We start from the raw sequence: 14,990 nt of genomic DNA, 5'->3' as shown, positions 1-14,990 counted from the left end.
CAAGTATAGCGTCCACGGTACAGGGCTGGGGCTGGCGAGCCCTGGTCTGAGCACCACGCTGTTGCCTGCGGGCCGCGTGATCTTGTTCTCCTCCCCAACTGCGTGCCCAACATCCTCCCATGACACAGTGGCCACCCCTGCTGCACAGAAATGCTGAGATTAAATCAGAATTAAGTGGGAAGTGCTTCACTCTGTGTTTTACTTACTGCCTATCCTTAATGAAGTTTTACTTCCCGTTATATATCCATTTATCCTAGTTTTGTCTATTTAAAAAATACATAACAGTCATTTTACTGGTCAGGAGAGAGATCCCTTTGTTGTTTGGGTTACCTTTGCACCTTTTTGTCGGTGTCTCCTATCCCCTCGGCCGGTTTCTGGACAGCCCTTCCTCCTCCTCTTCCTCCTGCAGAGTGTAATCTATATTTAGGAAGCTTTCTTTAGCTATTAAAGTATGGCAACTGAATACTTCATACATTAGCCAGGAGGATCTGATTTCCTGGTTCCTGTTTCCATCTTCATCTGCAGAGCTGGGTGAGCTGGGTGGCGTCCTCCGCTGTACATTGTACTCCCTCTCGTGGATGGAATGATAGCTCCCTGTGGGGGGGGCCAGGGTTTAGAGAGGGAGTGAAGGAAGCCTTTGTTAACGGTACTGTTTCTTGTACATGTTGTGGTAGCAGCTGTATTTTTCCCCCATTGATGGGGGTGCAGGGGAGGCAGAATACATAGTGACAAAAACACACTAGAAATTCAGTAACAATGTGTTCCAGTTTTTCTTTATTAATTAAAACAGTGCCGAGATCAAATATAAGTGATTGTAGGGTCTGCCCCGTAGAAATGTGTGGGTGGTTGCCCCGTGAGGTCTCCAGGTGGCTCTTGGAGTCACCGACACATGATGAAGTTAGAAGCCCTGTGGGGCCACCAGAAATGAAAACCCACCAAATTCGTGACAATGTTACAGTTTCTAATAAATACAAATAAAGTTCTCCCGAGTCATTTAAAGAAAGTACCTTGCCAGTTGTCTCAGATTTCTCAAATTTATGCTGAAGTCTTTAAATAAAGGAACTCTAAAACTCTAAGAAGCAGACCTATCTGCTACCCAGTGACCGAGCTTTATGGGCTTTCAGTTTTTGTCACAGCGAAACAACTCGTTCATTTAGAAAATGTGAAAATTTTAAATGAAATGTCACCATGACCTCTACCAGACCTCACACACCTACCCCCATAACCCTTTCCCGTCCAAACTTAGCCTCGTTCACAGTCTGGTGTTTCTCCATTTGTAATTTTTTTATAATTTATCTTTGCACAGTACAAATAGTCTTGGTTTGTGTTTTATGTTCAGATGGGCATACACTCAACTTGCTTTTTTAAATTCTGTGTTTTAGAGCCTTTATTTGAGAGCATGGTTCTAGATCCCTTTCAGAAATTACTGTATTGCACGGGTGTCTATAATTTATTTAGTTCTGTGCATTTTGACTCAATGCAGGTTTCAGTTTTTGGTATTGAAAATGCTACAGTGAGCCTTTTCTGTGTGTGTCTTTGGCAAGAAGAATGCATTAAATGTTGACATGTGTTGCAAAATCGGCCTCTGCAAGGGGTCCCTTTTCCAGATAGACCACATCATAGAAAACAGACCAAACCGGAGTTGCGGGGTTAAAGTAAGGGGGGAGGTCCCCAAGCGCTCCCTTTTGTTGGTCCCTGAGCTGTCAGGGGCCCAGCGTGGCACAACGGTCTCTGGCGTAGAGACCGTGCATTGAGGTGGAGGAGAAGTGTTCATAGGGGAGGGCGGAGCCAGAAGCCCATGAGAGAGGTAGATTTGTGCACATAGTAAGATTAAAACGGCTCTAAAATCCCTTTCCGACTCATCATGTGTTTATGAGTCAACATGAGGTTACTGATCCAAGTGTTTGTGCTATCCTCTGCTAGTAATCTGTAAATGATGGTAATACTCGTGACGCTTGAGTTTTTCTTATAACATGAATGAGGTGCCAATAGTATTGTGAATGTATCCACCTTTAATTTTAATTGTAGCCTAATCTGGAGTTGCTGAATTATTATACTGTTGTTAGAAACACAGTTGACAGAATTGTGTGGTATTGTTTGCATAATGTTATTTCTTTCTAGTAAAACTACAAAAAGCTGTACTTTTAGAATAAGGGAAATCTGTGTAAAAGAATCGACAGGATATTTCTATGTTGTTTATGTATTTCTATATTCAATTTCTGTGTTCTTAAATAGCAAGCTTATTTCTGCTTTCTTGTGAAAAATGGTGACAGAATTCCTATTGTCATTTTAGAATTTTATAACTAAGTCATTTTTATATGTGCTTATTTTTGTCTAGGAGGCTTTCTTTGGAAAAGATCTTCTTGATACAAGTAGACAGAACAAGCTCAGTTTAGATAACCTACCAGAAGACGCAGCTCCGCTTCCATATAAAACAAACGTGAACACACATTTCTTGGATCCCTCCTTAGACCCACTACTTAGCTCGTCCTCCACGCCAGTGAAACCGGGGGCTCACGGTATGTGGACTCTTCATTCCCATGTGACATTCATCTTCTCTTAATCAGACCTTTGAAATGCTTTCAGTTTGTCCCCTGCATTTTAAAATCAGCTCTATTGAAATGTAAATTGCATTCAGTAAATGGAACTGTTTTAAGTGGGCAGGGAACAGGTCTATAATATTTGGCAAATAAATTTATTTGTGTAATTGCCACCAGAGTTGCAAAGGAAGATGTTAAGTTTACACTTAGCTGAGGGTAGCGTAAGGGAGCTCAGTTTGGCCACGAATTATCAACATAATAATCTTCAAGTTAAGTAAGATAGAGTTTTGTTAATTACGCAGCCCAAAAACTCAGAAGTGGATGACAGGAATGCCGTAGTGGGGGCCTGGCTGGCAGACTGTGGAGAAGGGGAACCCATCGCCTTAGACTGGTTTCTCACCACCGGCAGTTTGGGCCGGATGCTCTCTGTCGGAAGTGGGAGGTGGTTCCATGCCGTGTGGGTCACTTGCCAGCACCTCTGTCCCCAGGACGTCATGATGCTCAGCAATGTCTCCAAATATTGCTGCTTGCCCTGCTGCAGAATTGTCCCGATTGGGAACTACAGCCCTAGATGTAGCAATTCGGGGCCTACTTAGCATTGGAGAGAGGTCTGAGAACTGCACGTGGGTGTGAATGCGGGTCAGCACGGTAGCGGCAGCAGGGCCCTGGCAGCCTCTCTGGTCAGGGGTGTGTGTGGGAGCTGGGACCACCGGGTCTCTCCCCACGTCCAGGTGTCTGTCGGTCTAACCACTAGAAGGTAAATGTTCTCCTGACATGCTCCCTTTTTGCCCTTGATAACATTTGTTGCTCAGTTACTTTTATAAACTCAATTTGGAAGATACTCTTAGGCAGTCTCCACTGAAAGACAATTTGATACATTGTCGTTACAGCTTTATTAACTTGGCCTTTTCCTAGACAGAAAGGTAGGCTATTGGGTTTGACTTTAACTTCTTGACGGAACTGGAAACCCTCCCAGCGCCCTGTGTGCACGCGCATGCCCGCCCGCCCGTCCACGCTCATTCTGGAGCCAGGCTTGTGCGGGCTAGCTCTGGCAGCTTGAGTTGTGTTTCCTTTCGTTCCGCCCGCGCTCGCCCATGTTGACACCTTGTTAATGTAATGTGGAGCAGAAGACCCGCAGGTCCTTCACAGGACACCCTGACTACGAGAGATAGACCTCATGTAAAAATCACGCCTCGCCACTTTAAGACTTAACGAGAAGTCATCTGCACTGGAGGTTTCCTGAGGAAGAGAACTGAAATTGGACAGAGGCCTCATCGAGACGGGAAACACATTACCATACATTATCTTTCCCACAACTGCTGAAGAGAAATGGTTTAGTGATAAAGCCAAAACACGAGGACTGGAATAAGATAAACATTTCAGAACTTAGGTTACACGTAACATGACTCTTCGGCCTTTATGACGAGACATTTACAAGTAATGCTGCTTTTACCCTTTTTTACATTTCATTCAGCATAGCCCATGACACCAATTTCAATAATTTGTTGGTAAGGCATTAAATCTGTTCAGGTAAGGACAAGCTTTTTAAACAGTCTTTTACAAAATATTATAATTTGTGTATAGAATTGTACTGATTTAAAACAAGCACACTCATAGTAGATAACCTGTGAAGGAATTATCCAGAATTTTTTTCTTTCAAGTATACTGGTGTCTAGAGAATACATTATTGAAATTGTATCTCTCTCAAAACTTTATGAATATTTGGGCACATAAAATTTATATTTCCTTTCAATTTGAAAAGTTATATTTTTGTCTGTGTATGAGTTCTATTTGGAAAGTATGTGTTTAATGGGACAAGATTAGTTGTCCTGTTTGGATTTCAAACTGTATGCTCCCTAACGTAAATGACTAATAGAATTACTGAAGCTAGCCTGAATATTTCTGTACTTGTTAGGCCAGACGCCCCGAGGCCCTTCGTGACTTCTTACCCTCTCACTTTCCCCTCTGCTCATGCCCCCCCCTCCTGCCCCTGTCTCTTTTGCACCTGACACCAGTGCCCACCGGTCCTGCAGAGCCGTGCCCGCCCTTGCTCAGCAGTCTCTCGGGACAAGCACGTGGGCTCCCTGCATTAGCCAGACCTTGCCTGCGCCCATCCGCAGGTTTCCTGCACTGCATTTGTCCCCCTGTGGTCAGGTGCTTTGAAAGGGCTTCCCTGGCCACTCACCCTGATGCGGCACCCTGTTCTCAGCCCCCGTCCTTCCCCCTTTTAAAGTCCGGGCAGCGCTCACCCAGGCCCCTGTGAGGAAGCACTGCTGGCGGCCAGCGCAGGCCCGCTGTGCGGGGTCCCAGACCTGGGTAGGCCATGCACGAGTCAGGGCCGGCAGTGTCGGGGCGCCAGGGGCTGGAGGGCCCCCGCCGGCAGGGAGTTCCCAGTGATGCGTCCGTCCCTATATTGTGTTTATCTCCTGTGCTTCTGTTCTCCAGCTTTCATGTGTAGAGATGCCACATCCTTAGTGAATTTTTCTGCGTTGTCCCTCGTGGTACTTGATTTCACTTTTACTGTCCGTAGGTCTTTAACGTCTTATTCTTCAGAACACTGGGGTACCTTTTGTATAAAAATCCTTTGCAAGTAATTATCTTAATTTGTCGTTCTCGCACTTCCCGCAGCGTCTGCTGTATTCAGAGACGTGTCGTACGTGGTTGAGCGAGTAGGGTGTTTCAGAATGGGACGTCTAGGGGAATACCACAACATTAAAAGCGTGCTTGCTGTGTTTAGGTACTGCTGACGATCCCTTAGCTGACATATCCGAAGTCCTAAACACAGAGGATGACATTCTGGGAATCATTTCGGATGACCTTGCAAAGTCGGTTGATCATTCAGGTATATGGAAGGCTCTTGGCCCCATGTCTGTTTTAGGGTATGGGTGTGTGTGTGTGTGTGTGAGAGAGAGAGAGAGAAATTTAGTCTTCACTTGAAACTGAAAAAATGTTATCGAAGTTATCAAAGTCATCGTAGGCTTTGACCTTCTGCGCCTTCCTGCTCTGGGGTGGGGGGAGGAGTGAGTTAGGTCCTTTCTGTTAGCTTTTTGAGGCTTTCGGCCCTGAAGTCTTGCTGTGTCTGCTTTCTTCTTTTGTTTGCGCTGTCCCTCGATTCCCGCTCCCTGGTAATCACCCGTTTTATCTGGTTTGGGTCTTATAGGTCTTGATTCATGCACTTTCCAGGGTGACAGCTCAGCTTTTCCATTTGGTAAGACCCCAGCAGTGGGCGAGGGCTGACTAGAGTAGTTGTTCCTAGTGGGTGCAGCACGGCCAGCCTGCAGGTGCGTGCGCCTGTCCTGGTGCTAACCGGTGTCGAGTCATACTCGGCTTCCCTGTGTGCGTGCCACCAGAGCATGGGACAGCTGTGCTGGGCTTGGGTGACTCTCCCAGTAGTTTTTCGTTTTCCTTTTTAATGAATGGCTTTATTTTTATTAATATGTAATATATAACTTTACCCAAATTTCATAAAATTAGTGTGTACTGTAAGATTAAATAGAGCAGACCAAATTGTACTCTTTGATAACGGTGATACTGAGAAAGCATGGTGAAGAAGTTAGACTGCTTTTAAATGTGCTGCTGCTTTAAAAGCCAGGTGTGCGAGACAGCACGCCGTGTCTTGACCACAGTCTATATTTTGTATGTTGGCCCCCGAATACTGCGGAACTGTGACCTCTAGCTGAGGTTGTTCACGAGGACACTGTTTATGGGAGGTGAGTTAAGAATGTCAGGGCTTTTCATGGGCTGGTGTGGCGTGTGTCCCTTCTGCCCCACGTGCTGCAGAAGGCAGGTGACCTCCACGACTGACACCAGCATTTCCTGGTCAGCTGCGATCCGTGTGGCAAACCCATACACAGAGTGTTCTCTGAGACTCCTTAGGATATGGTGCTCATTTTTTGTGGAAGTTGGCACTTTAGAACCATAAATGTTCTTTTATTCCTCAGGAAATATACTTATTTTGATTAAACTATAAGTGGCACCTAGTTTGCAAACAGATGGTGCCTAATTGTTCCTAATTTTGACAGTCCACATTGATGTAAGAACCCTGACTCATTCAGGGATAAAAACTGTTTATTGCTTGGTTTTAATTGTGTATTAATGCAGGTGAGTAGTGTTGACACAGTTTGCACGTGTATTCACTTTTTAATGTCTTCACCTCACTCCTCCAGCCGGAATAGACATTGGCCCCGTTGCCGACGACCCTTCCTCCCTGCCTCAGCCATCTGCCAGCCAGAGTTCACGGCCGCTCAGTGAGGAGCAGCTGGATGGGATCCTTAGTCCTGAGCTAGACAGAATGGTCACAGATGGTAAAGTGTTTGCCCTACACCTAGGCTTTCTGAAAGACATGAGTAAATACAATTTTCAAAGATTTCTGCATGCTTGTTTGTAATTTGTGTTCTATTCTGATGATTTCTGTGACATGTTGTTTTGTATCCAAATGGTCACTGTTAACATTTCTGTGTCTTTATTCCATCCCAGGGGCAATTCTTGGAAAGTTATATAAAATTCCAGGTAATTGCATTCTGATTTTGTTGTTCACAAAAGTGGCATTGCCCGTGTAGCTGGAATAGACTTTAATCGTGTTGCTGTTGTGTCCCCTAGAGCTTGGTGGGAAGGACGTGGAAGACTTGTTCACTGCCGTGCTCAGCCCCGCGACCGCTCAGCCACCTGCGCTGGCACAGCCTCCCCCGCCCCCTGCCCCGCCGCTGATGCCCGTGCACAGCCAGGGTACGTCACCTGGAGATGACCAAGTGTGGTCTGCTGTGTGTGTGTGCGTGTGCACGTGTGTGTGCTCCTGTGTTCACTAAAGCAGACTTGGCCTTGAGCCTTACTGAGAACACAAGCAGACTGGTAGGAGAAAGCCCTCTTCTGAGCCAATAGGAAACACTCCTGTCCGTGCTCCTCTCGGCCACACACCCACCTCCCGGAAAGCCCCTGGAGCTTGTGCTCTGCATGTGGCCAGGGGTCTTCTGCTCACTGTCGGCAGTGGGGACTGCGCTGCGGTGCTTCCCGGCCCTCCGCACTCTCGTCTCAGTGCACCTACGCTCAGACCTCCTTGCACACGTGTTGGGAGAACTGCGTGCTCTCTCAGCTGGCTGCCGTGTGCATGTCAGTCTGGCCCGGTTCACAACCGGGTGCACACCTGCCCCGTGCCACTGGCTCTGAGACACTTCTCATTGTTGGGAGAGGGGCCTCTTTCCTTCAGGTGGTGCAGTGAGGGTCTGTGGGAGTCGCTGGAGAGCGCGCCGCTGGTGGGGGCATCCCCGGTTCCCCTGTAGAAGGGGCCTTCTCTGTGCTCGGGTCATTGCCACTGCCGCATGACCGTGTGCTGAGCTGGATGACAGACACTGCCCTGAGATCACTCTCATGCTTCCACACGAGTGCTGAAACACGCCAGTGACCCAGTGTCGTCTTTACTCTCACTTTCGTGTGCGTGGAAACTCCGTAGCGAACACAGTTAAAGCGCTGTAGTTTCCGCCAGATCCGCCTAGGGGCGTAAACGTGCCTTCATGTGGCTGGACTGAGCACATCCCCTACATGTCCTTAATGGTTAGGAACTCTCCAGTGTTCTCTCAACATATACACAGTATCTCTCTCCATGTTTCTGAAACTGAAAGGATGCATTTTAGAAATGAGTAAGTTAAAGATGTATTCCTTTATAAAGGTGTTACAGTCATTTAAATAGTTTTGCTGTGCAGCCTCATTAAAATGTAAGGAGAAGGTAACTTTTTTTGCTCGGTGCTTACTGTATTTTGCTACGTATAATGTTTATCTTTTTGCCCAAATTTTTGAGGGAAAAATAAGGATGCCATCATACATGGGTAATACTAATTCTATGTCTATATAAGTGTTTTCAATTCTTTTTTTTAAATGCTTATGCATTAAAAGTGTAACCCTAGAAGGCATTAAGAATAACCATATGCTAAACAATACCCTGGAATACGATGATTGGTTTTGCAGACTCCTCACACAAACTAATTCCATTATTCCATGACAGAGGACACAGAATGATAGAGACCATGTTGTAAAATATATGAGTAATCACTCTTAAGCACCGTTGTGCAGCATAACATTGAATAAAATGCAACTTTATTAAATAGCGTTACAAGTTTTTATTTAGAAATATTTCTGTTGCTTTTTTAGTATTTATGAACAGTATGCAAACTGAATTACGGTTTTCTTCTAAGATGTTTTTTCACGGATGCCACTCATGAACGGCCTCATCGGACCCAGCCCTCATCCCCCACACAACCCTCTGCCTCCTGGAAGCGGACTGGGGACGTTCTCTGCCATCCCACCATCCCCTTACCCCGATGCCAGGTACTGCGCACCCCCACCTCCCGTGGAAACGGAAGGGATCTTTGTCACAGAAACATGAGTGCGTTGCTGTGTGTGACCTTATCATACATTACGTTTATCGTGGCATTTGATAAAAATCATCGGACGTTTCAGCTATTTTGTCGTAATAGGTTTTAATGAGCTCGTACTTGAAAGTGACTTCATGTTTATGAAGTAACGTCGTCTGTTGTTTGCCAGAGATAAAAGTGCAGCATTTAATCCTATGGCGAGTGATCCTAACAGCTCCTGGGGCTCAGCGGCGCCCCCTGTGGAAGGGGAGGGCGACACCCTCTCCAACGCCCAGAGGAGCACCCTCAAGTGGGAGAAGGAGGAGGCCCTGGGTGCAATGGCCACTGTGGCGCCGGTGCTGTACACAAACATGAACTTCCCTGGCCTGAAGGACGAGTTCCCGGGTGAGTGCTGGCCGGGTGGCCGCTGCCGGGACTACCACTTCCTCGTGTCTGTGAGATGGTGCTGCTCTATGTGTTTGGGCTCTTCTCCCTGCCATCGAGAGCCTGTGTGGCATCACACATGTTTGCCTAGGGTGACCACACAAGGGGAAGCTCCCCTGGACCGCGGGAAACGTCTTCGTTTCCTTAGTCCTAGGCCCTGGGCTCATTGGCCTCTTCCCTGAGAGCAAAGTTAGATGAGTGGACGATCTGTTTTTCGGCTCCTGGAGATGTTATAAATATGCAGAAATCAGTGCTGCGTCACGTGCGTAAGTGTGCGAAGGTTCTCCTAGATCGGAGTCAGAAGTGTTAAGTGAGACTGTGTCCGGCTCAGTTCTGAGTATTGCTCCCATCAGCACGCGCTCAGTGACACTCCTCCCCACTGTCCAGTCTGAGCGAGTAAAAGCAGCACAAGACTCAGTGATGCCCTTGAAAATTCCGAGTGGCCGGGGCGAATGTTGCATGAGTGGGGCTCCGTGTGTGCACCGTCTGTGAGCAAACGTTGGCCTGCTGTCTTGTGTTCCTGCTGCCGGATACAGGGGCCAGAAAGCCGTGTCCCGTGGCAGTGTCCCAGCTGTCAAAGGTCAGCTGTGTTGCTACGGGTTGCTGCCTGCCGGCAGGTGCTTTCACCTATGTGGCCCCTTTGTGGCACGTGGCTCATTACACGTGCAGACCTGAGGCCACCTCTCTGACAGGCGAAGCCAGCGTGGCGGAGCAGGGGTTCTGTCCGTGCAGTGCCTGCAGGGTCCCCCACCCCCACCCCACCCCGGGCCCTCCACCACCCGCGGCTAGACTGGCTCACTTGGTGCCAGTGTGGGTGGTCCTTAGAGGAGAGTTTGTTTCTTCAGTGCCTGGTTTTCTCTGTGGCCCCACTGCGTGTTCCAGGCCCCCGTGAGGTGGCGTGAGGTCCATTTCCAGTGGCCTTCCCCCTCTCTCGCCACCCTCCTCTCTTCTTCCTTTCAATGTGGAAGGAAGTTGTTTCAGTTGTTTCTACCGCAGTCACTAACTGCTCGATTCACCCAAACCTCATGTGTGTCGTCCTGGCACTGAGTCCCATAGGAATGACTTGAAAGCGTTACCTCCCCACGTCTGTGCGATGCTCATCTACAGCAGCACTGACTTACTTTTGCTCAAAATGATAGGCCCGTCCTGAGTACAGATATCTTACAAAACTTTCAGCTCTGGTTCTGGTAACAGCTTTATGGGTGAGGGAATCTCTCATATAGGGTCCAGCAGAAGTAAGGCCTGTTTGAGTGTGGTTGGTAGGGTAAAAACATGAGTGTTAAAAATGTACAGTTTTAATGTGAACATTTCACCTAAAGTGTCATGTGGTGTGTTGAGTGTGATACTGTTACGTTACAGAATTAATTGCTTATGATTTCGTAATAAAAGATTTTGTAATAAAAAAGGGGCGTTATTTGTGCTGGACCTTGTATTTGGCTTAAGTTAATCTTGGTGGCTTAACCCCTTTGATTTAAAAATGTCCTAATTGTACACATGAGATTGGCAATGAGGCAACAAACACATTTTTCAGAAAGTACTTCGTTAGTCTGCTGAGCTCCATGAACTTTGTACTGACTGCACAGAGACGTTCATGTGGGGCCAGTCGTTTACGAAAATCCGGCCAGGGAAAGTCGGACTGTCGGCCTTTTCCCCGTGACGCGTCCCCGCTGGGGCTCTGAGACACGTGTACTGTTTCCTTTCGTTGCAGACTGGACCACCAGGGTGAAGCAGATCGCTAAGTTGTGGAGAAAAGCAAGTTCGCAAGAAAGAGCGCCATATGTGGTATTAAAAAAAAACCCTGTGCATTGTGTCTCTGAACATAATACCCGAGCCGTACTTTTACTGTCTTAGGTTCCTAAAGAGGTTTTCCATTGCAGAAACGCATGTTCGTACTTGTCCAACTAGCAAACAGCTTTGTCTGTGAAGTGATTTTCTCTCCTTTCTGTCTGAAAGTGAAGTGTGACGCAGCAGGTCCAGGATGTCGAAGACGGAACTCAGCGATTGTAGGAGCATGTCTCAGTTCATTTCACTTCAGAATTGTTTTTCTCTTCCAAAGAGCACTGCATTTGGGGGCTGCATCAGGGTGCCATTGTTTTCTTCCACAAGAGGCTATTTTTGGACAAAATTTGGTAGAAAATTGTCCTGTAACTATGAAGACACATCTGGACACCTTTGTGGGTGTCGGGAACACGCGCTTCGCCCAGAGATATTAGGGAACTTGTTAGATTCATAGTTCAGACGATGGATCGTTATTTCCCGAAGAGCCACGTTAAGATTGTTAACTGGACCCAAGTCCTTGCTTTCAGTTTAAAGCATTTTAAATTGATACTATTCTTCTGAAAAAACAGTTACTTTCCAAGCCGACGTCCTGTGCACACACTGTCAGTAGTAGTGACAGGGATTGGGCGGGGAAGAAATGACCTCGGGTGTGTCGGCGGTGCTGTGTTTGGTGCTCTTCAGCCACAGGAGGTAGTGACAGGACCGAGAGAGTTTTCTTTCATGTTGAGCCTCAACTCCCAGGTTTTAGGTTTGGAAGATTGATGTGGTGGTTTGTTGTTGGTTTTTTTTCCTCTAAATTGCACAAAATGCGGATTCCTCCCTTTTTGAAGGGTCTGTTAGGAAGACCAGGACCACAAATACTGGATGATGCCTGGGTCCTCAGGCCTGGCTCAGACAGAGACCTCTGGGCAGCTGGGGGGGGGGGGGGGGGTTGGGGGAGGCGGTGTGTTCCTCCTCCTCCTCCTCTCGCCCAGGGGGCTGTGAGGGCCGAAGGGTTCTACCTCATTCTCCGGGACCTTTTCTTGCTTTTATATGATAAAGCTCAACGTCGTTCTGTTCATATTTCTTGGAACTTGTTAGCGTACACTCGGAGATGATTTTGTTGTCCCTTTTTCACAGCAAAAAGCCAGAGACAACAGGGCTGCGCTGCGCATCAACAAAGTGCAGATGTCGAATGACTCCCTGAGGCGGCAGCAGCACCAGGACGGCGCCGAGCCTGGCTCGCGGGCTGACACGGAGCTCTTCAAGGACCCCTTGAAGCAGAGAGAGTCGGAACATGAGCAGGAGTGGAAATTTCGACAGGTTTGCGGGGTTCTCTGTTTTGTAATGATCAGCTCTTTTAAGCTGCATTTTTGCTTGAATAGAGCTGCTAGTCATGTCATCTCAGAACGTAGGTCTTAGGAGAACATACACATCTGGCTACAAATAGACCTTTCTCAGTGAAAGGTACGTAAGTCGCTCTGGGACATTTCCGGAGATGCTGGAATAGATGGTACGCTGCCCTGGGCATAAGCTCGGTAGACCGCGGTGACACCTCTTTCGGAGGGTCTCACTCCAAATGGGTGCTCTGTGGTAGTGACGACCTCAGACAGATTCATTCTCAACAGAATTAAGAATTCATCTCAAGAGGGCCAACAGCCTTTCCCTGTGACAGTTACATTCTTTCTTAATTAACCACATGATCGCTTCCTTTTTCCAAATCCAACAGCAAATGCGCCAGAAGAGTAAGCAGCAGGCGAAGATCGAAGCCTCCCAGAAGCTGGAGCAGGTGAAGAGTGAGCAGCAGCAGCTGCAGCAGTCGGGGTCACAGGCTCTGCTGGTGCCGTCAGGCTCGGACACGCCGAGCAGCGGCATGCAGAGCCCCTCGACCCTCCAGCCCGGCAGTGGAAGCATGTCTCCGGCACAGTCATTCCATAAGGACCTGTTTACAAAACCACTACCTGGCACCCCCACTTCTGCACCTGCGGACGACGTGTTTGTAAAGCCACAGGCCCCGCCCCCTCCTGCAACCCCTTCCCGGGCTCCCCTCCAAGAGAGTTTGCCACAGCCCCAGCCACCCCCACCGCAGGTGTTCTCACCTGGACCTGCCACCTCCCGGCCACCATCTCCGATGGATCCCTACGCGAAAATGGTTGGTACTCCAAGACCGCCTCCGGGGGGCCATGGCCTTTCCAGAAGGAACTCTGCAGGCCTGGTGGAAAGCTGTGCGCCTCTGCCCTCAGGACCGAGGCCTGCTCTGGGTGGCAATAACACAGCCTGTCGGCCGTCCCCTGTCAGAGAGTCCTGTTCTTCCTCCACAACAAGTAGTGACCCCTATGCAAAGCCCCCAGACACACCTCGGCCTGTGCTGGCAGAGACGTTCCCCAAACCCATGGGCCTACCCCGCTCTCCGGTTGTTTCGGAACAAACCGCCAAAGGCCCTCTAGCAGCTGCAACCAATGATCACTTCACGAAGCCATCTCCTAGGGCAGATGCGTTTCAAAGGCAGCGGGTCCCTGACCCATACGCTCGGCCCGTGCTGACGCCCGCACCTCTGGATAGTGGTCCTGGACCCTTTAAGACTCCGATGCAGCCGCCTCCACCCTCCCAGGACCCTTTCGGGCCCGGTTCGCAGGCTCCCAGGCGCCTGCCCGTGGACCCATACGAAAGGCCTGCTCTGACACCCAGGCCTGCAGACAACTTTTCCCAGAGCCGGGCCAGCGATCCGTGTGGCCAGCCGCCCCTCACCCCACACCCGGCAATGACGGAGGCTTTTGCCCACCCCTCTAGGGCTTTCCCTCAGCCCGGAGGTGCGTCGAGGCCAACATCTCAGGACCCATACTCCCAGCCCTCAGGACCATCTCGCTCCAACGCAGACCCTTATTCCCAGCCTCCTGGCACTCCCCGACCCCCCACAATTGATCCGTATAGTCAGCAGCCACCCACCCCAAGGCCACCGACACAGGCAGACTTATTCGTTACACCTGCAGCTACTCAGAGGCATCCTGACCCGTATGCTCACCCTCCTGGGACACCGAGACCTGGCATTTCTGTTTTTTACTCTCAGCCACCAGCAGCACCACGGCCAAGGGTGTCGGAGGGTTTCACTCGGTCCTCAGTGACAAGACCTGTCCTCATGCCAAGTCAGGATGCCTTCCTGCAGGCAGCGCAGAACCGAGGCACGGCTTTAGCTGGCCCTGTGGGGAGGCCCCCGGATGCCTGTCCCCAGACTCCCAGGCCGCCCGGACCAGGCCTTGCAGACCCCTTCAGCCGTGTCTCCCCGTCTGCTGCTCGGGATCCCTATGACCAGCCCCCCATGACCCCAAGGTCTCAGGCCGATGCTTTTGGGACAAGTCCAGTTGCTCCTGATGCTGCTGACCAGCCTCGGCCCAGGTCTGAGGGGAACTTCAGTGCTCCCCCCAGCACCCCCATGAACTCTCAAGGCCCGCAGTTTCCCAGTGTCTCCCAGCTTCCCGGACCGTCCCCAACCTCAGGAGTCACCGACACACAGAGCAGCTCCGGCAGTGCGTCTCAGGTGGATGCGGAGAAGCTGAGACAGGTGAGCATGGTGCGTGCGGGACCCGAGAGAGCCACGTGTTCCGTCAACACCCGTTCCCACTCAAGTGTTAGAGCACACTTCCTGCCACGTTCATCAGGCAGCAAATGAAGAATGGAAGTGGTGAGGTTCACACCAGTTCAGTTGAATTATTCCAAGTCTACGTTCAGTGTTTATGGATTTCTAGGGGAATTCCTATTTAGGAAAGTTTTCGGTTTTGTGATAGTTGTCGGTCAAGGGAAAGACCCCAATAATCAATTTGTTTTATAATTCATTGAACAGTTAAATGTAACTAGTGCTTCATCAGACTTTAAAATATGAAGATATTTAAAATATTATGTTAGTCAC

The 14,990-nt window shown here is 49.0% G+C and overlaps 1 protein-coding gene across 14 annotated transcripts in view; it reads left to right on the top strand.

Moving 5' to 3' along the window:
- KMT2C (lysine methyltransferase 2C) overlaps positions 1-14,990 on the top strand; it is a 208,016-nt gene that overhangs the window by 152,984 nt on the left and 40,042 nt on the right. For 13 of the 14 annotated variants that reach the window (XR_008427049.1, XM_053925983.2, XM_053925995.2 and 10 more), the window contains 11 exons: positions 2,339-2,519; positions 5,278-5,382; positions 5,701-5,748; positions 6,707-6,844; positions 7,017-7,049; positions 7,140-7,265; positions 8,726-8,858; positions 9,075-9,289; positions 11,037-11,110; positions 12,227-12,409; positions 12,816-14,645. Coding sequence is in view for 13 of the 14 variants with exons in the window: in XM_053925983.2 (XP_053781958.1) it covers positions 2,339-2,519; positions 5,278-5,382; positions 5,701-5,748; positions 6,707-6,844; positions 7,017-7,049; positions 7,140-7,265; positions 8,726-8,858; positions 9,075-9,289; positions 11,037-11,110; positions 12,227-12,409; positions 12,816-14,645 (3,066 nt within the window). In the remaining variant the exon portion in view is untranslated. The remainder of the gene's footprint in view (positions 1-2,338; positions 2,520-5,277; positions 5,383-5,700; positions 5,749-6,706; positions 6,845-7,016; positions 7,050-7,139; positions 7,266-8,725; positions 8,859-9,074; positions 9,290-11,036; positions 11,111-12,226; positions 12,410-12,815; positions 14,646-14,990) is intronic. The other variant, XM_053925989.2, reaches the window with a different exon arrangement.

Source organism: Desmodus rotundus, chromosome 6 (genome assembly GCF_022682495.2).
Source record: "Desmodus rotundus isolate HL8 chromosome 6, HLdesRot8A.1, whole genome shotgun sequence".
In the NCBI taxonomy this organism is placed as follows: domain Eukaryota; kingdom Metazoa; phylum Chordata; class Mammalia; order Chiroptera; family Phyllostomidae; genus Desmodus; species Desmodus rotundus.
Note: the sequence above shows the minus strand (reverse complement) of the source record. Positions and strands in the feature narration are given on the sequence as shown.